At 48.9% G+C, this 27141-nt stretch overlaps 1 protein-coding gene across 3 annotated transcripts; it reads left to right on the top strand.

Moving 5' to 3' along the window:
- Positions 1267-24692, top strand: CSRP2 (cysteine and glycine rich protein 2). Of its 3 annotated transcripts, none has more exons than XM_021092814.1 (6): positions 1267-3268; positions 15048-15160; positions 17711-17882; positions 22585-22714; positions 23498-23591; positions 24388-24692. In XM_021092814.1, exons 2-6 carry the CDS (start codon positions 15049-15051, stop codon positions 24462-24464), a joined length of 585 nt encoding a protein of 194 aa, XP_020948473.1. In that variant the 5' UTR covers positions 1267-3268; position 15048; the 3' UTR covers positions 24465-24692. The 3 variants fall into 3 exon arrangements, with proteins under 3 accessions (XP_020948473.1, XP_003481816.2, XP_020948472.1); XM_003481768.4 differs by having other exon boundaries at positions 17711-17878; XM_021092813.1 differs by lacking the exon at positions 1267-3268 and adding an exon at positions 13864-13944 and having other exon boundaries at positions 17711-17878.

Raw genomic sequence — 27141 nt, forward strand, 5'->3', positions numbered from 1 at the left:
AGCAGAAGATAATAGCATTAAAGGGAAATAGTATCCACTGAAGGAAAGGTAAGAAATAACGCAAATTATAAGGAAGTGGCAGTTGGAAGCAAGTTTTGTTGTTGTTAAGCAACTACAGCAAATATCAAGAGTCAGATATTCTGATCTTCCTTTAAAACTTTAATCATATAGAGCATTATTTTCTCTGTCAGAAACCCATCACATAGCATTAGGGTTGAGGATGAATAATTTTTAATTCCCACCACTGCTGTTAAATCTTGGCTAAGAAATAAGGTGAGGACAGCTGTTTCTTTTTCATTATTAAGCATGTAGATTAGCAAAATGAAACATTTCTTCCCTTTATTTAATATATACTAGAAGATTCCTTTCCCCCTTCTGGGAAGGTTTCCTTGTCCTAAAATAAAATAAAGAAGCCCTACGTTTGTATTCACACTCATTTGTTTCAGAGTTTTGTTAAGAAAAAGTAAGATGAAACACAAAGAATAAAAATATTTGAAAAATCTGACCTTGGAGCACAAGGTCAAGAAGAAAGGGAATGTTGGTTCAACTTGCCTTAGGACAGTGACCTTGACCAAGGACTTTGATTCAAAACTGGTTAATGGATTCCAGAGACTGAAGGAGCTTTTACAAGTATCATGTGCAATTCTTGGGAAAAAGAAACATCTTGCTGGACACATTTAACCTTCCATTGTGCCTCTTGTAATAAGGCTGAAGGGGTTAAACAGACTAGGACCATATGGAATAAAGAAAGGCTTATTCTTCTCCAGGAGGGCTAATTCCTCCCACTAACTCTTCTCCAGGCACACAATTTACTTTCTACTGGCAGGCTCTTGATTGTTCTGGAAAACACAACACTTTCTTCCTACCAAACACTTCAGTAGGCAAGAGGAAATGAATGCTCAGCAAAGCCCAGTTTCTCTTTCTTTCTCGAGGCAAAAGAGGACATCAAGAGATCCTCGTTTAACCTAACAATCACCATTTATTGAGGATTTACTAGGTGCCAGGTAGGCTCCTTGGTATTTTACAGATATCACCTGATTTAGTCCTCCCAACAATGCTACAAGGTGTGTAGTATCATCATTTTACAGATAAAGAAACAGATACAAAGGAATCAAGGACTAGGTCAAGCTCACAAAACTAGCAGGACTCAGAGCTGTCTGTTAAAACTACACTTGCTTGTTTCCAAAGTTCAGATTTTCTTTTGCATCATGCTGTCTAAATAAACTGAAAGAACTTCTTAACAGTTACAATGAAAAGTGTCAACAGTTTAAAGAAATGTTTAATGAAAAGAGAAAATACTCTTTAAAATGTTGATAACTAAATACAAATAGAGATTTATTCCAAATCAAATGTCGCAAGTATCCCCAGACTCACTGTAAAATACACGCAGACAAATACAAGGAAGGACAGACAGCAGGAAAACTTTCAGGTGGGATGCAAGTGCGATTTCAGCGCTAGGATGTGGCGGTGGAAGGGAGTGGCAACAGCAGCGTGTCAGAAAGCAAGCAGGTCAGGTTCTAGAGCCATCGAGATCCCAACGGCAGGAAACAAAGGACAATGATTTGCGGAAAACCATATAGCAGCGAAACGCGCTGAGAGTTTCGCTCAGTAGAAACACTGCATCAACCCGCGCGAGAACGATAAGTACCATGAGGGGCAGCGCTAAAGCGCCCGCAGAGTCCGGAAGAGAATTGTCGCGGCCGCCTCGGGAGTCAAGTCAAGTCTTACATGAGCTGATGTCAGGAAAATGCGACTCCGCATACTCAGCAGAGCTCACGGCAGGCAGGATACTTCCAGGCTCCCGCCACAGGCTCAGGAGATATCAGGCGCCACCACCCAGTACTTGGGTGGACAGAGGATAAAGCTGCTCTTGTGATGGGTTTATCCTGGATTGGCCCCCGCGTATAAAATAAAACAATAACAATATTATAAAAATCACACTTTTGCACTGCGTCCTGCAGATATTCACCAAGGCAGGGCTTCTCAACCAGTGTCCCCTGCCCTTTCCCCAAGAGGTCATGTGCCAATGTCTAGAGACTTTTCGCTTGTTATGATGGGGAGGAAGGGAGTGTCACTGGCATTTAGTGGGTGGAGACATTCTACAATGCCCAGGAAGGCTCTTACAACTAAGAATTACCCAGTCCCAGAGGTCTGTAGTGTGGACGTTGAGAAGCTCTGCGCTGGGGGAGGCTACTGCCTTCGTGGCCTGGGGCAGAGCCATGGCCACTGCTTTTTATGAGTTCCCCGCTTTCCCAAATAGCATTTCTCTTCCCAGGGGTCAAGGCTTCTGGCACAGAGGTCATCAGTAGGCCCAGAATGTGCATCAGATAGAGATGGCATTGTTTATTTTTCTTTTCATCTAAAACAATCAGCCTGTAGCCCAGATATCAGATCCCCTCGCTTGTCACTGCTGTCCCTGGGCTTTTCCGTCATCAGCGAATCCAGACCCCGGCCTTCTGGCGGGGTTTGCCCCCCAAAGCCTCGCTCAGCAGCGTGCACAGCCAGCGCCAGGGTGGTGGGAAAAGCAAAACACTGGGGTAATGCGGCGTTTTGGTAACGTCATTTATTTAGTCTGGATGAGAAATGCTGCTGTTTAAGAACAAGAAGGCTGCGGATTCCCAGAAGCTGGAAATAGGGCCAGAAAATATTTGTCCACTGGGGAAGTTAATCACGTTGGGTTTACTTATAAGGACAAGGCAAGGGTGGGGCGCTGGAAACCCCCATGTGGCCGATTCCCTGCTGCTGGAAACCTTCGGCCTTGGATTGTCCCCTCCTACAGGAGAACCGGCGCCCGCGGTAGGAAGAGTATGTCGCAGGGCGGCGGGGTCTGTTTCCGAAGGGACAGTCCCGCCGGCTGGCCTCTCTGCAGGGTGGGGAAGCCGCCTTTCCCAGCTCCTAATCGCTTCTAGGAACTGCCGGCTCCCGTTGGGGAGGGAGAGGAGAGAAGCCGGCGGCCGCGGTCCGGGGACGTGGGAAGATGCCGGGCAGGCGGGAAGCCGGAGGAAGAGGCGGGATTTGAGCTTTTGTCTCCCGTCTTCGCCCCCGAGTTCGGCAGCGGGCTGCCCTCCCGCCAGACGTCCCCGGCCCTGGGAGCGGGCCCGGGAATCCGCCGGGGCGGGGCGCACGCAGGCCACGCCCTCGCCGGGGGGCTTAAAAGGCGCCGTAGCTCGCCCCGCCTCCGCCGCCGCCGCCGCTCGGAGACTCCTGCCGCGCTCTCCGGCCGGTCCTCCGCGTCTCCGCCGCTGAGCGTGGTCCTGCTTCCGATCGAGTGAGTAGGGCAGTGGGGGTGTCTCTGCGGGCGTCGGGGGGGAGGTTCCCTCAGGCGCCCGGGATCCTCAGGCCGTCCTGCCGGCGCCCTCTCCTATGCCGTCCCCGTCGCTGTCCCCAGTGGGACGCTAGGCGTCCCACTCATCGGCGCGCCCCGAGCCCCCTCCACATACCTGCCCCGCTCCCCGCGGCCGCCCTACCCCGATCTCCGATCCCGGGTCCTCTGGACAGAGAAGTAATCGTGCGTGACCTCCGCGCCGGTTTCTCTGCGAGAGAGAAGTGGGGTCGCGTTTCGCGTGGCTGCTAAGCCGTCTCTTAGTAGCCTTGGGCCCCCTCCTCCTCTCCGCGGAGGAGCGGGCGGGAGCCGAGCCTCCGGGTCTCCTCTGCCGCGAGGGTACTGCGCGCTGGGGGCGACATCCCCGGGGCTGGTTCCGAGCCCTCGGGGTGAGGAGGGGGCTCCCCCAGTGCGCCGAGCCCAGAATCCTTCCCCTGCTGCGGCTCGGAGCTCCTGGTTACCCCCATTGTCTCTGCCCTCCGAGCACCAAACCTTAAATGTTGAAGGAACAGTAGTGAAACGTCATATTGATCACTCCCAGCCTTTTCCGGAACTTTCCATCATTCAGGTACAAACCGGGAAAGCAAGAATGCTTGGTTGTAAATTTTGTAACAGGTCCTGAAAATCGAATCCTCGGCTCTAAGGCTCCACGTAGGCAGCCCCCGAGGGGGAGGGGGTTTTCTGAGTCAGGAGACACCCACGTCCGCCCCACCCCCAGCCTGGACGTTTGTTGCAGGATACTTGTTTGAAGGGTTACCCAAAAGGTTTAGCCTGTTTTATTCGCAGTCTGCAGACCAAGCACATTTTCATTTTATAAATGCTTTTTATCTGGGGTAATTTTTTAACTCGGGCAGTAAAAACGTTCTATTTAGTTCTTAACTTTTCTAATTAACCTGTTTCAAAGCTCTACTTATTTAAAAAAAAAAAAATGCCAAGAATTCAAATAGTTCAGCCGAAAAGTTGGCTATGATTTGACTTAAGTTTTCCAGGAAAGGGATGGGCAATGGATTCTAGAAGGGTAAATCTCTCATACTTCAAAAACTGCATACCGAACTAGAACTGATTTTATGAAGTCTCCGGTGCTCACTGCCTCTCCAGTGGATTGGCACTGACACTTTACCAATATCTCTAAGGGTTCTCTCTACTCTGGATTCTAATGTCCTTTGCCTTTAAGAGTGAAGTTAGGTAGAGGCAGGATCTGCATCCCGTGAGTCTTGGAACTCACAGTGCTTGGCTTGGGTGTTTTAAACACAATTGGACCAGAGCCAGTATTGGTTAATTGAATGAAGGAAAGAGTAAGGCTGCAATTGTAGGAACAAAGATTGAATTGGACTCAAGCAATAGACACATGAGCAGATGTGATCTACGGTTTCTATCATGAATTTTCTAATGGATTCCTCCAAATGTATTCACAAATTGACTGATACTGGTATATGCTAAATCCTGGGCAGAAAGCAGGACTCACTGGAGGTCTGCCCGATGAAATTGCAAACTCACTTGGATTTTGAGGAAATTATATTTATGCTCAAACAGCAAGAATGTTGGCAGTAATAAATGAAGAGCTTTAGAAGTGTGGGTTAATGCTACCCCTAAATGTCTGTGGAGATCTGAGCCTCTGATTTTTCTTCTCTGTCAAAATTTTGGTACATCAGATGAGCAAGGGAGAGCCAGCCCACTGTGGGAGAGGAGGCACAGGACAGAACAGGACTGACTAGTTGGGCCCAAATTCACAGCCCAGATTCAACCCCCAGGGGCTCAATGACCTAGGGCAAGGTATTTTACCCTCTGGCCTCAGGTACGTCACCTTGTAAAGTGGGTGTCGTAGCACATAGCCTTGCAGGGGTTCTCAGAAGGCCTGCTAATCCTTGCATAAAGCCCAGCCCAGCTTGGGAGAGGTGCCTTGTAATTGGATTCCATTCTGCACTTTGTTGGAGAGTGGGGTGAATGGTATAGCCTGGAGGCCAGCTTTCTTCCCTTTGCAGAGAGTCACAGGTTTCCTCAACTGTATCACTGCCTGGGCTGGTATTTGCATGGCACCCTTGTGTTCTAGTGGGTGGGGATCCCTGCACCTGGGGTCTTGATGACCTAGGATGGACATACCTAACTTTCTTGTGTCATGGAACTTCCCGGCAGTCTGATGAAGCTGCTGGACCTCTTAAATGGTTTTTGGGTTTTTTTGTCTTTTTGCCTTTTCTAGGGCTGCTTCCTGTGGCATATGGAGGTTCCCAGGCTAGGGGTCGCCGGCATACACCACAGCCACAGCAACACTAGATCCAAGCCGCGTCTGCGACCAACACCACAACTGACGGCAACGCCGGATCCTTAACCCACTGAGCAAGGCCAGAGAGCGAACCCGCAACCTCATGGTTCCTAGTTGGATTCGTTAACCACTGCGCCACGACGGGAACTCCGTCTTAAACTGTTTTTAAACATGGTACCAAGTTCACCAATCCCCAGAATTTCACGGAATCTGTGGACCCTGGGATGAGAACCCTGACTTAAGGGAGTTTTCACAAACTGGACTGGGGAGGAGCTAGGCTCAAGTTCCGACAGGTAAAATTGTAAAATTTTAGTGTAAGCCTTAGAGGAAGAACCAAAAGAAGTAATAGTGAGTCATTTGCAAAGGCTATCAGGTTCTTTGCTTTTTTGTTTACCATCTCATTATGCCAACAATACTACTAATTGTCCTTGGCTAATAAGAAAGCACACATCAGGTAATATATCAGGGCCATAAGACTTCCCAGTTTACCTAAGAAGGTTTCAAGGCTTCTCTTGCGAAAGAGAAAAGTGGAGAGATAATCAAGTTCTCATCCCACCAGTGCAGAAAAACAGTTTACGAAGCACTTGTGCTCGAGCCATGTCAGTCTCTACCGTACTTGTGTTACTTGCAGTAGTTTCGTTTTAGCAAAACACCCGTCAAATAAACTCAGTTTGGTCTATTTGAATTTCATCGAAGTGTTTACGTTGAATTGGTCATTTTGTTTTGGCTTCATCGTTATGAGCCACTTGATACATCTGCGCCTCCGCTTCCCCCGCCGATGCAAGAGGGTGAGGGCAACGCCGAGCTCAGTCGGGACGAGCAGTAAGTGAGTTCATGTAAGTAAACTGCGCGGCAGAAGCACAGCGAGCTCGACGTCACCGTTTCTCATTATCGTCACTTGCATGGCAGGCGTCATTCGGGTGCCTTACAGGCATGGACGGTTCCATCTCAGAACTGCCCTAGGCCACAAGTAAGCACTGTCTCCAGTTTTAAAAGAACACAAGCAGATCAAGTAACCAGCCAAGATCATCTGGCGAATAAACAGTAGTCCCGGCACAGAAATCTCAGTCTGACTCCACGTAACATCACACACACACACACACACACACACACACACACACACAGAAATCTCAGTCTGACTCCCCGTAACATCACACACACGCGCGCACACACACACACACACACCACACAGGTCAGACAGACCCTGAATCATTAACTATTCCACACTTTTCACAGACTGGATGGCCAGGCCAGGTGCGGAGGTCCAGGTGACCGAGCTGAGAGCGCCTGCATTCTGAGGTGTGATTTCGCAGCTAGTCTCCGACTCTGTGTCAAGGATTTCCTCTGTCCTCTGAGCTGAGGACGTGCCTGGTAACAGGACAGAGACTTGGTCACAATCGGCAAGGGGGAGGTGAACCAGGGGCGCTACTAGAAGGGGGTTTCCTGCAGGAGGAGGACAGACGCGGGTGAGCAGAGAGGAGTGGTAGAGAGCTTGGCGCTGGGAGCGGCCGTCTGAGTGTGAGGCCAGCACGCAGGTGCCGCTTCTGTCAGCGGGACGCAGAGAAAGCAGGCAGAGAGGAGGGCGCCGTGGTGCGGAGCAGTTCCGCGGCTCAGGGACTGGTCACACTCCGTCTGAATGCTCTCAGCCCCCAAATCAGGTCTGGGAGGCTGGCAGCTTGTGGTTCCGGAGTCAGACGTGAGTGACTGAGCCTAGATCTGCATCTTTGAGGTCAGTGACCTGAGCGAGTCACCTACCTGCCGAACGTTTGGCAACCGTACTCAGGCGCGCTGGTGCTGCCGAAGGAAGAGGAAGCCAACCTTGGAGGAGCACAGGCGCTCTGCCAAGTACTCCACGCGTGTTATCTCGTTCAAGCCTTACAACCATCCCACGAGCGACTTCTCACCTATGTGCAAGTAGACGCTCAGAGGTTAAGGAACTCGGCCAGGATCACAGACTTGATGACGGATTTCAGGCTTACCTATGTCTGATTTTAAGTTGCCACACTCTTCTCTTATGCCAGGAATGTCTTAGAGGTGCATTGCCGTGTCCATGGCAGACATTATTTATGTATGTATTTATTTTGCTTTTTAGGGCGGCACCTGCAGCATATGGACGTTCCCAGGTGAGAGGTCAAATCAGAGCTGCAGAAGCCAGCCAACGCCACAGCCGGAGCAACGTGGGATCCAAGCTGCGTCTGCAGCCTACTCCACAGCCACAGCTCACAGCAACGCCGGACTCCCTGCCCGCCAGTCAACAAGATGAAACTGTTCCGCATCCTACGTACACAGACCGTGAAGACCTCCCACAGCCCTCTTCTCCATGCTCCTGGGCTCTGGGTTCTATTACATTGCTGGTATTTGTTTACAGATGTCTGCCACCGAAGCAGAGCTACCTGACACAGGCACCCTTCCTGGCACCTTTCATCCTCAGCTCCCCACCCAGGATATGCTTCTAAGACGGTGAATAGATCTGTTTACAGGAGCACGACGTCCGCAGTACGGCGTCACCGTGCTCGTAACTGCCCTGCCCTGGAAGAATCACTTGAGATTCAGCAAGGACATCAGGAAGGAGCTGGATGAGGGAGGGAGGGAGCTGAGTCCGTTTTCCCGACATGGAGGAGGGATTAGGGGCAAAATGAAGGAACGGATGGACTACGAGACGGGTAGCAGAAGACGAGGATTCATAACAAAGATTAACATGCTACATGTAGATGATAAAGGCTACCAGGTACTGAGGGCTGAGCATAAGCACTGTCATCTCATTCTCTTAACTGTAAGAAAGGTCCTGTTACCCTCGTTTTCCGTATGAGGGAAATGAGACAGGGTTGACTCCAAAATCCGTCTTCGCAGTTCTCCGTGAGGCTGAGCTGCCTCAAAGATCACCAGCCTGAGGATTTGGCTTGGTAGAAGGAGCCAGATGGAACAGAGCTAATCCCTCAGACACAGAGTCTAATCCTTGGCTCAGTGGTCTTCACTCGGGTAAGGGAAGTGGACTAAGCAGGTCGTTTGGGTCTCAGAAGAAGAAATCTTCAGAATGGGCATTGAGCGAAGCTTAACTTCCAATGAGTTACAGCTCTGAAACTCTGGCCTCTTTTAAAATCACTGTAATGGAGGACAGTGTAAATTAAACTCACTTACATGCTCTTTCACATGTGACTGCCGTTCTGGATGTGGCTCAAGATGAAACTGGTTTATAGAAGATTCTCCTTTGGGGAAGTTGGACTATAGCCAGGTTCCAATGTAATTAACAAAGCCCGCATGTAGTCATAAAATGTCACATCTTCTGGAAGCATTTAGAATCTGGGTTTACAGATGGATTCACTCCAAACCTTTGGGATCAGGGCAGTTAACTTAAACTGCAAGTGGAGACATGTAGGCTCGAAATTCATGGGTTTGAGTCATTCGGATTCTAAAGTAAGGCAGTCGGCACAGCACAGGTGGGAAGTCTGACGCCCACGGTCATTTGTGTGCTCGTTGGTCATCTAGAGAATGAGCTAACTTGACCACAAGGTGCCTCAGATTTAGACTACAGTAATTTCCTTCTCAGGCTCAGTCTTACAAATTCTGGGTGGGGTCTCAGACTGGGGGGGAGCAACGTAAGAAACTGCACATAGGTGTTTGGATGTAAAGCAAGTTTTTCATCCAACACAGTGGACAAATCCTCGTGCTGGGGCTCTTTCAGGCAGGGAGAACCAAAGAACAAGACAAATAAACCCTAAGAAACTGAATTTGGCCTCTTGGGCAAGGTATGTGTAACCCGGGTTTTCTTTCTCCTCTTACCATTCCGAAAGTAATGCATTGGACTGGGGAAAGGCATGCAGCCCAGATTGCTCAGTGCAAATCCAGTTTGCAGTGATGAATGTCAGCTGTTGTGGAGCCGCGCAGCCAAGGGCTTGGAGGAAAAGTGAAGCCGTGGTTTTTTTTTCTTTTTTTTTCCTACCTTTTTGCCTTTTTGCCTTTTCTTGGGCTGATCCCTCGGCATATGGAAGTTCCCAGGCTAGGGGTCAAATCGGAGCCATAGTGCCGGCCTAAGCCAGAGCCACAGCAACGCAGGATCCGAGCCGCGTCTGCAACCTACACCACAGCTCATGGCAACACCGGATCCCTAACCCACTGAGCAAGGCCAGGGATCGAACCTGCAACCTCATGTTCCTAGTCGGCTTCGTTAACCACTGAGCCACGGTGGGAACTCCTGTTTTTTACAAATATATATAAATGGGCAAAGCAGTGCCAAGAGTGACAGAAATGGACAATGGTCCCGTTTCCCCTGCCAGACTCAGCAAACATCCACATGAGTTCCCCTAAAAGTGTAAATTTGAGCTTCATCTCTCAGGCTGTCCGCACACGTGGAACTGTTGTTTGGCTTGCGGGGTGTTGTCATGCTCCAGAGAAAGGCTTGTCAGGGACTGATCGCTTTCTTCTTTGCTCTCTGCTGCTCTGAGCTGGGTGCTGTAGTTTCTGGGTTTCCTACCCGAGCACCAAGAGCTGATGGACAGTAGCCTCAGGCTGCAAGTCGCTGGATGTCTGCCGAGGCATCTGTTCGTTGTGTTTTATCTTCACAACGTCTCTGAGAGGCAGAGAGCGCTACCTTCTCTTTTGTTGCAGAAAAGAAAACTAAGCCCAGCTTGCACAGCCCTTACTTCAGTGACATCAACCCGGGCCTATCTCAGCCAGTCGGTCGTCCTCCCTTCCCTCCTCCTGTCCTTGAGGCAAACAAAATAGAGAATATCATAAGGAACACCCACCTCCCCACTATCCAGCCTAAAACATGAAGCATCAATCCAGCGGAAGCTTTCCAAGGATGCTCTGTTACACCACCAGCCTGGACCACAGTGAGCATTATTCAGAAGTCCTCGGGAACGCCTTTCAGTGGAGGGAGCTTTTAATAAGCAAGTTTGACTTGGAACTTTTACTGAGAGTCTGAGAGTGCGACCAAGAGAAGTAGGGCAGTGCTCCCTTTGTCTTCAGAGGCATGGGATCGAATTGGGAATTGTCCAAGCAAGTTGAAAAAGGAAGGGTTCTTTAAGACAAGAGAAATTAAATATCTGACTTATGTCAGGCATCTGGTAGATGGTGTGGGAGGAGCCAGAGCTGTGGTCCCCACCCTCGAAGGGAAGACGGCCTTAATGTGGTAAAGCAGAACCTGGGCAGCTATTTCCCGAGAAGATGCCATACTCAGATTTGGCTGGTGTGGTGTGTGCAGTAGGAATCAGACTTGATTTACAAGAAGTGAGTTACAAAAGGAAAGGGAAGATACTCTTCCTTTAAAGGTCCAAGCTGCTCTACAATATAGAATAACAAAGTCATGAGTTTTTTTTTGTTTTTTTTTTTTTTTCTTTAGGGCTGCACTCACAGCATATGGAAATTTCCAGGCTAGGGGTGGAATTGGAGCTACAGTACTGGCCTATGCCACAGACACAGCATCGAAACCTACACCACAGCTCATGGCAACGCCATATCCCCAACCCACTGAGCAAGGCCAGGGATCGAACCTGCATCAAGGATGCGAGTTGGCTTCGTTTCTGCTGAGCCACGACCGGAACTCCTATTTGTTTTTTGTTTTTTGTTTTTAAATGGGTTTTTGTTTGTTTGTTTGTCTTTCTAGGGCCGCATCAGCAGCATATGGAGGTTCCCAGGCTGAGGGTCCAATCGGAGCTGTAGCCACCGGCCTACACCAGAGCCAAAGCCAACCAGGGGTCCAAGCTGCATCTGTGACCTACACCACAGCTCCCGGCAACGCGGGATCCTTAAGCCACTGAGCGAGGCCAGGGATCGAACCCCTCCCTGTCCTCATGGATACTAGTCAGGTTAGTTAACCACTGAGCCACGACGGGAACTCCTTTTTAATGTATTTTTAAATGTTATTCAAAGACAACTCTGGGTAACATTAGTCTTGATGGAAATCTGGCTCCTTATCGGTTAACTGCTTCAAAGTACGTGTGAAAATGTAAGATACCAGGCTGGCGGTGTGATGACACTTTCTAACAAGCCAGCTGGGCCGTCGATGCTTGGGATCCGATCTGAAGTCACTGTGACGTCATCACGGTGTGTTTGGTTTCCTCGGGGATCATGGGGGTGCGTCCAGCTCATGCCTGTTGTGTCGGTGAACATTCCGGAACATGGGTGGCTTTGGAGCCATGGCCAACATCAGTATCACTAACTGTATCCCAAACTCCAGCCAGTGCAGGCTGCGGGAGCCAAGCTTTGCGTCCGATTCTACAGCCGGGCTCAAGTTTTATCCTGGATTTAAACAAGGAAGCACCCGTCTCCAGGGACGGAAATAAGGGATTTATGCCACTACTAACGGAGAGAGCGTAGGAGTTCCCGTCGTGGCACAGTGGTTAACGAATCCGACTAGGAACCATGAGGTTGCGGGTTTGGCCCCTGGCCTCACTCAGTGGGTTAAGGATCCGGCGTTGCCGTGAGCTGTGGTGTGGGTCGCAGACCTGGCTCAGATCCCGTGTTGCTGTGGCTCTGGCGTAGGCCGGCGGCTACAGCTCCGATTCCACCCCTAGCCTGGGAACCTCCATATGCTGTGGGAGCAGCCCTATAAAAGGCAAAAAGGCAAAAAAAAAAAAAGGAAAGGATACAAATACAGTCCATTGTTGCTGGGTTCGGATCCTATGTGGATGCCTTCAAGGGAGCCTGGTAACATCTGTGGACCCTAAGAATTACTTTGCTCCTGTCTGAACGAGGGAATTAGGCTTTTTTGCAAGTTGAGGCCAACAGTGTAGTGATAACTAGTCAGATCCGTCAGGTCTGTGTGTGTGTGTGTGCCCGCGCGCGTGCGTGTGTGCGTGTGTGGTGGTGTTTTTGTTTCTAGGGCCAGGGGCTGCATCTCCCAGAAACATAAAAGGGAATTGATGGACTCACTAAGTGAAGAGCACAGGATACCACCAGGCATGGCTGCAAAGAATCTGAATAGTTTCTGGTTTTTTTGGCACTGGCTTCGTTCTTTTTTTTTTTTTTTTTTTTTTGCATTTTATTACTTCTGTTGCATTTATTGCTTATTTTATCATTATTCACTTTAAACCATACGCTTTTTCACTCTAAAAATAAAAATTTTCCTACACAAGACTCATAACTAATTTTCCTCTTGGACTAGAGTATCTGAGAAATCTCCTCATTCCACATTCCCAAGTAACTTTCTGAAAAAGTCTGTTACAGGGACCACATACTTCATGTGCTTTTCAAGATATAGCTTAGTGATGAGATTTTTCTCCTTAGATCCAGCTGTATTTTCTCTTCCACATTTTAACTGTATTTTTTGTGTGTTCTCAGCCCCACTTGGATAATAAATTGTCCTGGCTTCATTCTCATAGACGGCTGCCAGCAGCTCCACCTCTGCATTCACACGGTTCTAGACCAAAGCGGGGCTTTAACTTCCACTGACCTGGCTTGGGGCTTGGGGTCATGTACCCATTTCTGACCCAGTCCCAATAGTGGGAGGGATGCACTGATTCACAGCTGCGACAGTCACGTGCCCAGCCCAGGAGCGGAGGGTGGGACCAAACCCTCTAAACAAGTGCTTCTCCAACTCTCTGTGGGAGGAGTTCCCGTTGTGGCTCAGCAGTTTATGAACCCGACGAGTATCCACGAGGATGCAGGTTGGATCCCTGACCTCGCTCAGTGTTGTCGTGAGCTGTGGTGGAGGTCGAGGATGCAGCTTTGATCTGGTGTTGCTGTGGCTGTGGTATAGGTTGGCAACTGCAGCATCTAGCCTGGGAACCAGGTCTGGCCCTAAAAAGCAAACAAACAAATGCAACTATCAGTGGTAAAGGGCCATATTCTTTTTCATTTCTGAATACAGACTGATTACCCGCCCTCCTTCCACCAAGATGAGTCCCCTGATCATGCTGTTGACTGTTGTGGCATAAAACTGTCTCAGAGTTCCTACACGCTTATCTGAATATTGTCCTGAGTTGGTAGCAAGCACAGGGGACCATCACCAGGAGATCACATTTTAATAAGCATTTCTCTAAACCATGTGCACCTTGAAAGAGACGGCGGCTTCCTTGGAGAAGATCTGGGGAAAGTATCATCAGAAGAGGGGCCAGAGATGGCTGTGAACCAAAAGGATGCCCAGCAGAGTGACCCATTCTGTCAATCCTGTGGAAAGACCTCATCTCGGGTTCAGGAAGCTGCTGGGTTCTGGACTATCTTGTGGCGCGGGATGGGCAGTGGAACGGGGGTTTTCTCCGCTCCTTTTTATGTGAAGGCTTGCAGATTCTTCCGCCTTTTGCTTAGCAGCTGTCCTTGTCCCTTGTATTTCTAGCCAGATTTGAGTTCGGAAAGAGGTCTCAGCCTTTTTCACCAGCTGTTTCCTGGAGAGGCCAGCAGCTCATCCCAGGAGACGGAACAGGCAAGGGCTGCAAATGTCATTCACCGGAGGGAAGTCTGAAAAATGATGGTGGGACCAAAGGGATCCTTTCTCTGTGTTTTTAGAGACCGCTCAGGGCAGCGCCAACACGACACGCTGCCTTGGCAGGACAACTTCTGTACTGGCAAAGGCATGTGAACATGTTGGCCATTCAGCACTAGGCACTTTAACTTGAGTCCAGATAGACCAATTTGTTGAGAAGGGAATTAGAACACGCTGGCCCACATGACAGCAAGCTAGCCAAGGATTTCAACTGCCAGCCCGACCACCTCCTCAGGCCACATGCTCCGAGGCTGTTCTGACACATTCAACCAACAATTCATTTCACCAGGAAGGAACTTGGTAGCATATTATATGCGGACTGACAGGCCCATCAGAGGGGAAATCAGGCCTTGGCTGGACTAGAGGACGCTGGGATTAGTACAGCACAGCAACTTAAATGGTTGCCATCTGGACGGGGGGTTTGTTGTGGTTACAGCACGGCTCCACCCATGCAGTTGTACTAGTCAGAGAAGCAACTGCTTATGCTATAATTTTGTGTAACTTCAGCAGACAATTACAAAACTTAGTTTTGCCGGGCAATCCAAGACTTTCTTCCTCCTTAGAAAGTGTGTCACAGCTCATGTCTGCTAAATGGTAAGAATTTGGTGGTGTTACAGTGAGCGAAACGTGTTAAGAAAACTTCACCCAAGCGTAAGCTCTCTGGCTGATTGTAAGACAGCCCGCAGGGCTCCAAGTGGGTACCGGGCAGTGTTTGCCTCTCCGCTCCCCTCACTGCTTCCTGAACTCGGTGAGATTCTAGCGGCACCTTTGTTTTGTGCCTGGTGACCTGCGCTGTGGCATTGCATGCAGGTCCTCTGTCCTGTAGGAGAAACACTTGTGCGTCACAAGCCAGTTTTCAAGTGAAAGCGCTCCGTGGCCTGGGAGGCAAGATGCGGTTCTTCTGGAGAAATGCAGGTCTTTTAAAAGATGTGCAGAGGGCAGGGTATAAAGAAAAGCCCAGGCTCCTGGGTTTAAATCACCCTCTGGGGGCTTGTGAGACCCTCGCCCAGCAGGGCACATCCTAACAGCCCCTCTTCCTTCAGGATGCCCGTCTGGGGAGGTGGCAACAAGTGCGGGGCCTGTGGGAGGACCGTGTACCACGCTGAGGAGGTGCAGTGCGACGGCCGGAGCTTCCACCGCTGCTGCTTCCTGTGCAGTAAGTGTCCCCGTGGTCGGCCTTGGACAGAATTCATGTGTCTGAAGCTCCAGTTTACCGATTTAGGGAAAAACTGTGGTTTTGCTAACAGAGGATTTTAGCAGCACAGGTAGCTTCTGCCCATGTGTCCTCCTGGACGCTGCGAGTGCTCAGCCCCCCCAGCAGGGACAGTGGGAGTGACCCGCCCCTCGGCTGTGTTGTCCCCAGAACAAGCAGCCCCCCTTGGCCCTCCCTGTCCTGTGGTTTCTGTCACATCTGTTCCCCTGCTGTGCCACGCGCTCAGGGCTGTGTGTCGTCTGGCACCCAGCACAGTTTGGGCACATCCGAGGGGCCTGGCTCCCACTACTGAATGGCCAGGTCGCCGCTTACTCACCCGCTCACTCACCCGGCTGGCTTTGTCCCTCTGGCCAGGTTCCTCCTCTTTCACAGGCCGGTTTCGTGCAACACTGTTAGCGAAACGCACATGTCTTCTCTGCGGGTGAGTGTTCAGCGTCACTCCTCCTTATTGACCAACGTCCTGGGGTTGAGGACAAGGGGCTCAGGCTCTGGGACGCGCACAGGGGCAGTTAGGGAACTGCCTGCGTGTCCGATGGAGGCGGAAAGTGGGCCGTGAAACAGCACCAGCCTGTCGGCTGCAGCCAGGCTTGGCACCTGCGAAGGCAGAAGGGGGACGGGAGGGAAGCCCCCGCCCCGCGCCTTCAGGCTTCAAGCAGGCGGGCGGCACTTCAGAAAGCTTCACGTTGATCATCTCCTGAGTCAAACAACATTGTCTTGAGCGAGGGATTTGCTAACGAGGCTCTCGCCATCCATGCAGCTCTGCGGCGTCTCTAGACGGCGGTGCCGGGCCAATTACTGCCAGATATGGCATATGTTAAAAACAAATCCGGTTACACTAAGGAGTGATCTTCCAGAAAACCTTCCCTCAAATTTTCGATGTCCTTTGCCCTCGCCTTCAGGGCGACCGGCCTTTTTCTAGCGCAGCTGCTTTGCAGACCGACCAGAAACAGACAAGCGCAAGTTGCAGTTATGAAGAAGAAAAATACAGCACAGAATGTGTGCTCTGTCCGCCTCCGTAATAGCTGGCATTTCTCAGACTGGGTTGAAGCATTTCTTCTCTGAGAAGTTAACTTTTTTCTTTTAAGGAATCTCTTTTTCAGCAGCTCTGTAACCAGGCGAGTATGTGACCAAGGAGGAAGGGCAGACGGGAAATTGCTCCGACTTTCCTCCAGGTTGAGCCGTGAGGTCCGCACCGTCATAAAGGCAGTGCTTCCCCAATGTCCGGTGCCTGACCGGTCATCCTCGTTATCCATTCCTAACATCTGCCTCTGCTGACTGAAGCCTTTTAAGGACATAATTCAGAGACTCTGCCACCTTAGGGGAGTTTGACTGCAGAGGACAGGGATGAAGCCCGGGCGGCGGGAGGGCGGGGATTCCGGGTAACATCGGCACATCCTTACCTTGCTCTGGTTAACAGACAGGTGTTGAAAAGCAGTTTTTCTATTTATTCTGTCTCTTGGGTGTTGGCTCCGCAGCAGTATCTGATTTTAGGTTAACGGCGTCTTTCAGCAGATGTGCTTCCCACCTGAACCTCAGGAGCCAGGTTCCAAGGAGACGAGGTCACTGTCTCACCGGGAACCTTCCCCAGGAAGGCGGCACTTTCCCCTCCTGGAGGCGGCCGGCCGGTGCCCCTTCCCCGCGCCCCCTTTGCCTGCCCTCTTCTCGGCTCGCCCCTCTAAGTTTGTGGGGTTGCCCCTTTCTACGGTACTCACTTAGGCTTCCTGCCGCCTGACTGCACTACCCGTGAGCTCTCTCACAATTCTTTTTCTTTTTTCTCAAGCTTAATTGAAGTTTTAGAAGGTGAAATAATGTCTGGATAAAACATGATGACATTTGGCAGTTTTAGGACATGGGATACGTGGCAATGTCTTGGGGTAAGAAATCCATCAGGAAAGAATGTGTTTTCCTTTGGGACCAAAAGAAAACAAATGCAGACTCTGAACCACTTGATGATTTTCAGACGGACTTATCACTGCTGGAGAAGCCGGGGCCGAGACGAAGACTCCTTTTCCCTTCGAGACTAGTGATGAAAAGGAGAATTCTGGATTTAAAACCTTTTTATCCCTGGGGTGCTTCGGAGCAGCTCCCCGGAGGTGCTCCTGCCCTTTTGTTCTCTAACAATATTCTTGGACGCAGAGGATGAACAGATTGCTGGGCGGGGAGGGGGGGAGCAAGGGTCTCGGCGCAGAGGGCCAGCCTCGTCTCCTTTGTGCCTGTGTTTAGAGCCACCTCTGAAACTCTCTCCCTCCTGCCCAAGAGGCAGATCCCACTAGTCCGAGGCTTCAGGACGGCCAAGTTCTGATGTATCTGAAGCAACCATCTTACCACCTGTCCCCGCACGTGGCTGAGCTGTCCAGATGCTGTCCCATGGCTTTTGGGCACCAGAGAATAAACCCGGAAAGTTGACCAGGGCTCTTGCCTTCTCCGTACCACCCTGATTTTAAGGGAAAGCCATCTTTGGCACATGTGTAAAGTCTACCTTTTCCCCTTCAGTGGTTTGCAGGAAGAACTTAGACAGTACGACAGTGGCAATTCACGACGAGGAGGTCTACTGCAAGTCCTGCTACGGGAAGAAGTACGGGCCAAAAGGCTACGGGTACGGCCAGGGCGCTGGCACGCTCAACATGGACCGGGGCGAGAGGCTGGGCATCAAGCCCGAAGGTGAGTCAGGACCACGTTTCCTTCAGAGCGGGCTGCAGCGATTCATGCTGCCGGATCACCAGGAGTCTGGGAGTTTCCAGGCTTTTCGCTTGAAAGAGGCGAATCAAGTGACTCAGATTTTCTAGTGTAAACTAAAGGCTGTTCTGTAAGTTTGAAGTAATGGAAAGTTTGGGACCTGGCGGAGTTCTTGGCGATTATTCCCACGATGTCTAGTCCTGGTTTATAGCCTCATGAGGTGCGCCAAGGAGTCACGATGGTCTCCAGAGCAAGCGGTTTCAATTTTCTTCCATACAGCGCTTCAAAGAGCAGGTGAAATCAAATGCCAGGAAAGTGTAGCCTCGGAATCATGAGATGCATTTCTCATGTGCAATCAATGAAAAGTCCTCAGTCACTCCCTATGTGGACGAATGTTTCCTCACCAAGAAATTACTTTTTCCTAGCTTGAAATTCTTAAAAATGGGAATTATTTCCTGTTTTTGATTTATGAGATGCGTATTAAGCTTTAAAGGTTTCAGTACCAAAGTAACAAGCAAAGTGCTAAATCCGCCAAACTTCCCTTAGTATTTCACACTGAGACTATGTAATTTCTTCACGTGGAATTTCTTCTTAATTCTTGTCCATGACCCAAGAATTCCTTTATTTGAACTTCACATCCATTTTATACTGAAGAGGCGAAACTGGTGTCATACTCCAGGAAGGTGGCCTTTCCTTGGGCAAGGCCATTAACTGTGCCTTGTCGACTGGACGCCGTGCAAGCATGTATGTTAACTCATGTAACCCTCACGACCCTTGAAGGTGGGGTTTCCCATCTTGCCAAAGAGCCAGTTGAGACAGTGAGAAGGAAGTGATTTGCTGAAAGAAAGCCACACTGCCAGTTAATTGTGGGGCCTGGAACTTAACCAGCATAGCTGTAAGCACAGTGCATTATGGTATCACCGAAATAATATTTGTTTCTTCTGTATACTTTTCACAGCAACTCTTGAGTTTAGATACTTTGTCTCTACTGTAGCGACAGGACAGTACAACTCAAGGCACACAGATAAGCGGTAGGGTCAGGCTTTGAACTTCGGTCCATTTGGCCCCCAGACTCGAGCTCCTTCCTCCCTTCCTCTGGGTTCCCCCCGCACTCGCTTCTGAGCCACGGCGCCCTGCTGGGCATCCGCTGCACGAGGGCGGACTCGTTGGCTGCTGCTGTCCTTGCAGGAGAGACCAGCATACCTTTGACTTCGTTAGCGTTTCTCTTGTCCCTTTTCCAACGTGTTAAAATCCCTTCTTGTTTCCCGAGATTTTAATTCAAACCTTCGAAACACTTGCACTCGCGCACCCTCCCCGAGACAAAACACCCGTGACCCCAAAAGCGAGTCGGTGATTTTGGCCATAGTTTTAAAGTCACAAAGACCGGCAGACGCTCCTCTTTATCTGCTTCTCCACCGTCTCCAGTAAGCGGCCAGCCCTCTGTGCTGGCCTGTGTGCACTTGCGCTGTCTCCTCCTCCTCTCCCTGAAGCGTCTCTTGATGACGCCTCTCCGGGTGCCCCTGGGGGCTGATGCCCTCATGGCCTGTGGTCAGGTAGGGGGGCCAACCATTTTTGGGAGGATCTCTTGGCGAGGCAACATTTTCACTGAGGCAGACGTGCGTGTTTTAGTTCAGGGTCATCAATTTACGGATTCTCCGGCCCTTCAGCAAGTAATTGAACATCTGAGCCCCTACTTCTTCATCTGCCGTATGAGGTAACAATTCACCGGACCTTACGAGGTGTCAGAAGGGAGGTGGGAGATAATCCACGTGAAGACCCTTTTATTTCTTTATTTTTTTGTCTTTTTAGGGCTGCACCCGAGGCACATGGAGGGTCTCAGGCTGGGGACTGAATTAGAGCCACAGCTGCTGGCCTACGCCACAGCCACAGCCACACCAGATCCGAGCCCTGTCTGCGACCTACACCACAGCGCAGGGCAGCAACCGATCCTTAACCCACTGAGCGCAGCTAGGGATCAAACCTGCATCCGCATGGATTCTAGTCAGATTCATTTCTGCTGAGCCATGACGGGAACTCCATGTGACAGTCTTAATAGGTGGTTATATTTGGAAATTTTTCTTGGGAAACCCTTAACTTCAAGTCGAGTATCACTGTGAATAGCTTTTAAAGACCACTTTAAAAAGTGAATACAGACATCCCTTGGTATCCACAGGGGACTGATTCCAGGACCCTTGTGGCTACCAAAATCCAAGGATGCTCAAATGTCTCATGTAAGATGGTAGTGGTGGAGTAACCCACACACATCCTCCTGGGTAACCGAAGTCATCTCTAGATTACGTCTAATACCTATCACAATGTAAGTGCTGTGTCAAAAGTTGCTGATGTGTGGCAATTTCAGAATTTGCTTTTTGGAACTTTATGGAATTTTTTTCTCCAAGATTATCAATTCGAGGTTGGGCGCATCTGTGGATGCAGAACTCATGGATAAGAGGGCTGACCGTATATACATATTACAATAGGTTGTGGAGATTTTTTATTTTTTTATTTTTTGAGGTTTAAAAAGCTGGCTTTTTAATTCATAACAGTTTTTTTTTTTTTTTTTTTTTTTAAATACACTCCTATCAGGGACAATTGGAAAATCCAGTCCTGGGAACTAGTACTGTAAATTGGTATTTGTTGCTAAGAATAAATTTCCAGTGGCTACATCAGACATGATTCAGAAAGTGCTGTATATTAAATACCTTAGCCCAGTTTAAACAATGGGCAGATCTAAATAGCTGTTTCTCCAAAGAAGATGTATGGATGGCCAAAAAACACATGAAAAGATGCTCAACATCACTCATTATTAGAGAAATGCAAATCAAAACTACTATGAGGAACCACCTTACACCAGCCAGAATGTCCATCATCAAAAAGTCTACAACTAATAAATGCTGTATAGGGTGTCTAAAAAAGGGGAAAATCCTCTTACATTGTTGGTGGGAGTGTACACTGGTACGATCACTATGGAAAACAGTATTGAGGTTTCTCAAAAAATTAAAAATAGAACTATCATATGATATAGCATTCCCACTCCTGGGCATCTATCCAGTGAAAACCATAATTCAAAAAGAGGCATGCACCCCAGGGTTCACTGCAGCACCAATCACAATAACCAAGACATGGAAGCAACCTAAATGTCCATCAACAGGGGAGTGGAAAAAGATGTGGTACACATACACAGTGGAATATTACTCAGCCATAAAAAAGAATGAAATAATGCAATTTGGAGCAACATGGATGGACCTAGAAACTATCATGCTAAATGAAGTTAGACAGTGAAAGACAAATATGTATCACCTTAATGTCAAATCTAAAAAAACAAAAAAGGATCCAAGTGAACTTATTTGCAGAACAGAAGCAGACTCATGGACTTTGAAAAACTTACGGACCAAAGGGGACAGATAAGTGGGTGGGAGGGATAGACTGGGGTTTGGGACTGGCGTAAGCACACTGAGGTATAGAGAAGGATTGGCTAATGGGGTCCTGCTGTGCAGCACAGAAGCTCTACCCGGTAGTCTGTGATAATCTGTGGGTAAAGAATCTGAAAGAGAATGGGGATGTGCATACGTATGACTGGATCACTTTGTTGTACAGCAGAAATTATCTCAACCTTGTAAATCAACTATACTTCAATAAAACTTGAAGAAAAATAACTTAGGTGGAAGTGTGGAAAGCATTAAAGACTAAAAAGTGGGTATAGTGGAGATGAAGATACTGAAGATACATGTGAAGAGCTGGAATAAATTGTTTTGTGAAAGGCAGTATTTCTAAATTAACATTTTATTTTAAATACATATATAACTTACTTAATAAAATACAACTAGGACAAAATTGTTTTCCCCGTAGGAAAAACTGACACTTAGCTACTACCCCTTGCTGAGTGCTGTTGCTGTCATATCTTATTGCTCAGCCTATTTGTAAGGTTTCAGAAAAGCCTTGAAATCTTTTCAGAGCCCAGCAGGGTGTTCTGTGTGGTGGGTACATATCTACCCGGTGAGTAGAAAGAAGTTACAGAAAGCAAGGAAAACATGGTTTTACCTAGTGACCAAACCAACACTCTACACAGGGAAGAAGTAAACAGGTCATACGGTAAGAGGCGACTTTTCTAGAATATATTCCCATAGAGAAAGTAATTTATTCGCGCTTTCTCCTTTTATATTGGGAAATAATCTGTAAAACCTGCTTCACTTTCTCAATCACTGCCTAAGTCAGCTGCCTTACTGCAGAGACTAAACTGCTTAAGTGACCCTAACTTTTCTGTCTTCTGTGAAGCAAAAGGCTAGCTGTGGTTCCAGTGATAAGACGAGTAACAATAATAGTTGAATGTGGGGTGAAAACCTGTGCTATTAGGTTTCACAAAGCAAAGCATAGTTGTTTCGTGGAGAAGTTAGTACCAGGGATTCATTGAATTCCTGTGAGTTTAGACTCAGGGACAGATATTTAAGTTTGGAGCCTTGGCTGTCTTTTTATAACAAGAATGAACCCATAAATGGGTTAAAATAATAACTGGCCAGCCCCTGATTTATTTCTTCTTCATTCCTCTGTACCGGCCTGTGGCGGCCTCCAGCCAAGGGACAGTATAGCAGTTACGTCCCAGAGTTCCCTGGTGCCTGTCTTGGGGCTTGTAAGGGCCCTTTGGAAACTCTCGCCTAATTCCTTCCCCCCTCCCCGCCCCCCGTTTCCACAAGTGTTCAGCCTCACAGGCCTACGACAAATCCAAACACTTCGAAATTTGCTCAGAAATACGGAGGTGCTGAGAAGTGTCCCAGATGCGGGGACTCTGTGTACGCTGCTGAGAAGATCATTGGTGCTGGAAAGGTGAGACCCTCTCGTGCATCCGGAAGGGGGATGGTCCCGCTTCACTCCTTCGCCCCCAGGCCCCTGTGCAGCCCCCTCAGGCGCTCTGTCTTATAAATAAGTGCCTTGGATTCAGCGTTTTCTTAATTGGGTTTCTATCTGAATCATTACTTTTTTGAAGTGACGCCCTTATGTGACACATCACATCTGTGTTTAAAATAAACCTGTTTTCATGGGGGGCAACCTGGCAGGTTAACAAGATCAGACTGTTAACACATCTGGACTCCGCAGCTTTTTCAGTGTAGCTGGGGGAAAAGGCAGTGAACACGGGATAATCAGTTTGAAGAAGTTGCTTAACCGGCTCTTTGAGCTGCAGTATTCTCAGCCATGAGGGAGCACGCTGGCACGTTCCTGTTGGGGCTGAGCAGGCCGAGCCAACGAGTATCCATAAGGATGTGGGTTCGATCCCTGGCCTTGCTCAGTGGGTTAAGGATCCAGTGCTGCCGTGGGCTGGCATGTAGGCCAGCAGATGCTCTGATTTGACCCCTAGGCTGGGAACTTCCATATGCTGCAGGTACAACCCTAAAAAGGGGGTAAAAAAAACCCCACTGGGCTCACAGAGAGGTTTGAGACACATAGGGAAATGGCCCTTCTGTGGTAAAGTTTGAATTCAGCCCTTCTGCAGGCAACCAAGAATGCAGATGCAGGGCGGGTCCAGTTCCAGCCTTCTGGCGGGGTTGGCCCAGCATCTAAATTGTACTGCAGGAAAGCAGCCTCTCAAATGTACTCTTTTCTCTCCTCCAGCCCTGGCACAAAAACTGTTTCCGATGTGCTAAGTGTGGCAAGAGTCTTGAATCAACAACTCTGACCGAGAAAGAAGGTGAAATCTATTGTAAAGGTAACATTAAGTTCAGTTATTGTTCCCATATGAATATCCCACACAGGCTGTTGAAAGAAATGCCACCAGCATTTGAAAAGAAGGGCGTTTCATCGTGGCTCAGCAGTTAGCGAACCCGACTAGCATCCATGAGGACGCAGGTTCAGTCCTTGGCCTCGCTCAGTGGGTTAAGGATCCGGCGTTGCCGTGAGCTGTGGTGTAGGTCGCAGACGCGGCTCGGATCCCGCGTTGCTGTGGCTGAGGTGCAGGCCGGTGGCTACAGCTCCCATTGGACTCCGAGCCTGGGAACCTCCATGGGGCAAAGAAAAAGAAAAAGAAAAAAAAAGAACACAAAAGTTCTCTGAAAATGGGGAAAAGGTTAGGGTAGTGCCAGTGACTGAGTGAAAGTACACGATGGAGAGATGCTTCCAGATGACAGGAAAGCACACTTCTGATGATTCTAAGTCACGTTCCTAGTCATTTAAAACTCCGTTCAAATAAAAAGAAACAACGCACTTCTTTCGACTTAATGTTTTAAGCACACATGTGACTCGGAGGAGGTGACAGACAGATATCTACCTTGTCTGGCCTGGTCTGCACACCTGTAAGTCAGGTGGGGCCTTGAGCTGAACTGGGCCACCAGTCTTGGACTTGCCTTTATGGCTTTAAGATAGTGACCGCAGGGCACGTTTCACATCTCGAAGAAGGCGCAGCTAACGGTTCTAATTTATGGAGGAGGCGGTGTGGTTCCATGGGTCTGAGGCACTGCTAGCAAAGCTGAATGGACTGGCACTAATCCTTGCCTTTCCTCTTGTAGGGTGCTATGCGAAGAACTTCGGGCCCAAGGGATTTGGCTACGGCCAAGGAGCAGGAGCCCTTGTTCATGCTCAGTAGAGGTGCAGACCCAGAACCAAGACCCCACCGAGGGTCCCTACACAATCCCGCACAGATCATCTAACACGAAACCACTGTGAGATCCCGCCAGCACTCAAGCACTGTACGTTGCCCTGGGCTTGGATAGTCCAGCTGACCAGTAGGAAGAGAGCACTATACCTTTTTGCTTTATTCATCAGCATTTCAAGGACCATTTCTTTTACATTTTAAAATAAAACTTAAGCTTGATTTGGGTGTTTAGTGTCTCTCAATTAACCTTTTGGAGGAGCTGCTGTGAGTTCACTAGGCAATAAGCCACTTGGGTCCTCGCCTGCATTTCTGTTGGTTGAAGAGCCCACCCCATCACGCAGTTCAGTCGCTAGTTGCTGTCTGCATTGCAGAGGATGGCTCTCGCTAAGCTGCAAGTGCGCCTCAGCAGTGAGGTTGCCAGGCAACGGGCTCCCCACAACTCCAGCTCCTCAGAGCTGGCATTCTGAACTCCCGCCTGCCCCACTGGTGGTGCCTGCTCTTCTCTGGGAGCAGTTTACTAAGGCCTGGCTCCTAGACAGCCTGCACTAGAGTCACCTGGGAGAGTTAAAAGGCAGATTCCTGGGCCACCGAGAAGCAGAAGCTCTAAGGGTGGGGCCAGTAAGCCTTCTAACAAGTGCCTCAGAAAGGTACACTGAGGGTGGGCACAGGGCTCAAACACCTAAAACTTGTTTTGTCTATACCTAGAGATCACTACAAACAGCAACCTGCAGACAACTATAGAATATGAGGCTTACTGCTGTGACATTTTTCAGACTCCCTACTCCCATCTGACAGATGGCGGTTTACTAATCCTGGAAACTGGAGTGATTTTCTCCCCTATTTCAATACTGCAAAATGAGCAAAGAATGTTACATGGTCCTGGCACATTCAGCCAGCTCAGGAAGAAAAGGAATATGAGACAAAGGAATATTTCCATTATTTCTCCAGAAACTTTCATTTCATCACCAAAGAGTCAAACTAACCCTTTTTTTTTTCCAGGGGTTGGGTATGAAATTTGTTGGCAATGTGTTATTTGTAAAATTGAACCAGCCTAATCTGAATACATCTTAATTTTTCCAAGACCTATTTTAACATATGATACTACTTGTTTTAAAGGGGGTGTGTTATTATATGACTTTAAAAAAAAGGCAGAAATGTAGTGGGGGAAAAGCCAGCTGAGGGTGTAGCAGGTGAAAAAATCCGTGGTATTTACATCACAGCCCGGAGCCTTTCACATGTGCCATAAGGCTCGTTCCACTGGGGGAGAACGGAGGGCCTTTTTGCTAAGCCGGCTGGAGAAGGTCATGAACAAGAAAGGAAACAGACTGAATTGAGGAAGCGGTAGGAGTGACTTCAGTTCATTCTGGGGTCGTTTTAAACATGCACACAAATTCTCTGACATCCACATCAAAAGATGGCATCTAATTCCCTTCCCTTTGAATAAGGGTCAACCTCAGTGACTTGTGGTGGTTGCTCCTTTTTTGGGTCACACCTGCAACATGTAAAGTTCCCAGGCTAGGGGTGGAATTCGAGCTGCCGGCCTACACCACAGCCATAGCCACAGCCAAGCGGGATCCGAGCTGCGTCTGCGATCACACCGCAGCTTGGGCAACACTGGCTCCTTAACCCACTGAGCGGAACCAGGGATCAAACCAGCATCCTCATGGATACTTGTCGGGTTCATTACTGCTGAGCCACAACAGGAACTCCCAAGAGACTCATTTTTAACTAAACAGAGTATGATGGACTGCGCTTGGTTGGAAATAGAGCTTTTGCTGGCCTCTTTCTCTTGAGATGCTTACTCTTGGAACGCAGCCACCGTGTTTGAGGAAGCCCAGATTACACAGGGAGGCCACAGGTAGGTTTTACAGCCATAGCTTCAGCTAAGATCCCCCGTCAGCCAGTATCAGCCAACAGACAAGCAAATGAGTGAACTTTCAGATTGTTCCAGTACCCAGTTTTTAACCATCCCAACTGTCACCAAGTAGAACAAAGCGAGCTGTTCTTGCTGAGTTCTGACTAAACTGCAGATCTGGGAACAAAAATACCATTTTAAGCCCACTCAACTTTTTGGTGCTATGGATAACCAGAATGACACAAAAACTGTTTCCACAGAGAGCCAGCATTTCCCATCCGACGATGTCTCCCAAGTTGTATCAGAGATGCAAATAGATACCTGAGAGGAAAATACATGAAACTGCCAGGTACCTGGTAATTTAAGATTTTCACTTGCTAGGAGGACCCCCCCCCCAGTTCAGAATTAAATTTAATCTTAAATTGGGAGCCCTGGCAAAACAGCTACTCCAAAACTAAGAAATTAGCTTCCAGGGCCTCTAGGAGTGACAAGGGAATTTGGCTTTAGGCAGACTGTTCTGGGAGGAACCACTTTCATCTTTCAGATGTACGTCAACAAGTTTGGTAACCCCGAAGTTACCCCAATGTCACGTTAAACGGCTGCATGGTAAATAAATATTTTTGTTTTAAAAATGACCTGCTTGGAACACCTTCACCCCCTTGCGGTGACGCGGCACTGCGGGAGGACGGGTGGCAGCTCTGGTTCTACAAAGTCTTCCCAACGAATTAAGTTGAGGGAGCGTTACAGCCGTCTGTCTGTGTCTATATTCCTGTCAATTCGCAGCACACACCAACACACTGCAGGCTCTGACAC

The sequence above is a fragment of the Sus scrofa genome, chromosome 5, assembly GCF_000003025.6.
Source record: "Sus scrofa isolate TJ Tabasco breed Duroc chromosome 5, Sscrofa11.1, whole genome shotgun sequence".
NCBI lineage: Eukaryota > Metazoa > Chordata > Mammalia > Artiodactyla > Suidae > Sus > Sus scrofa.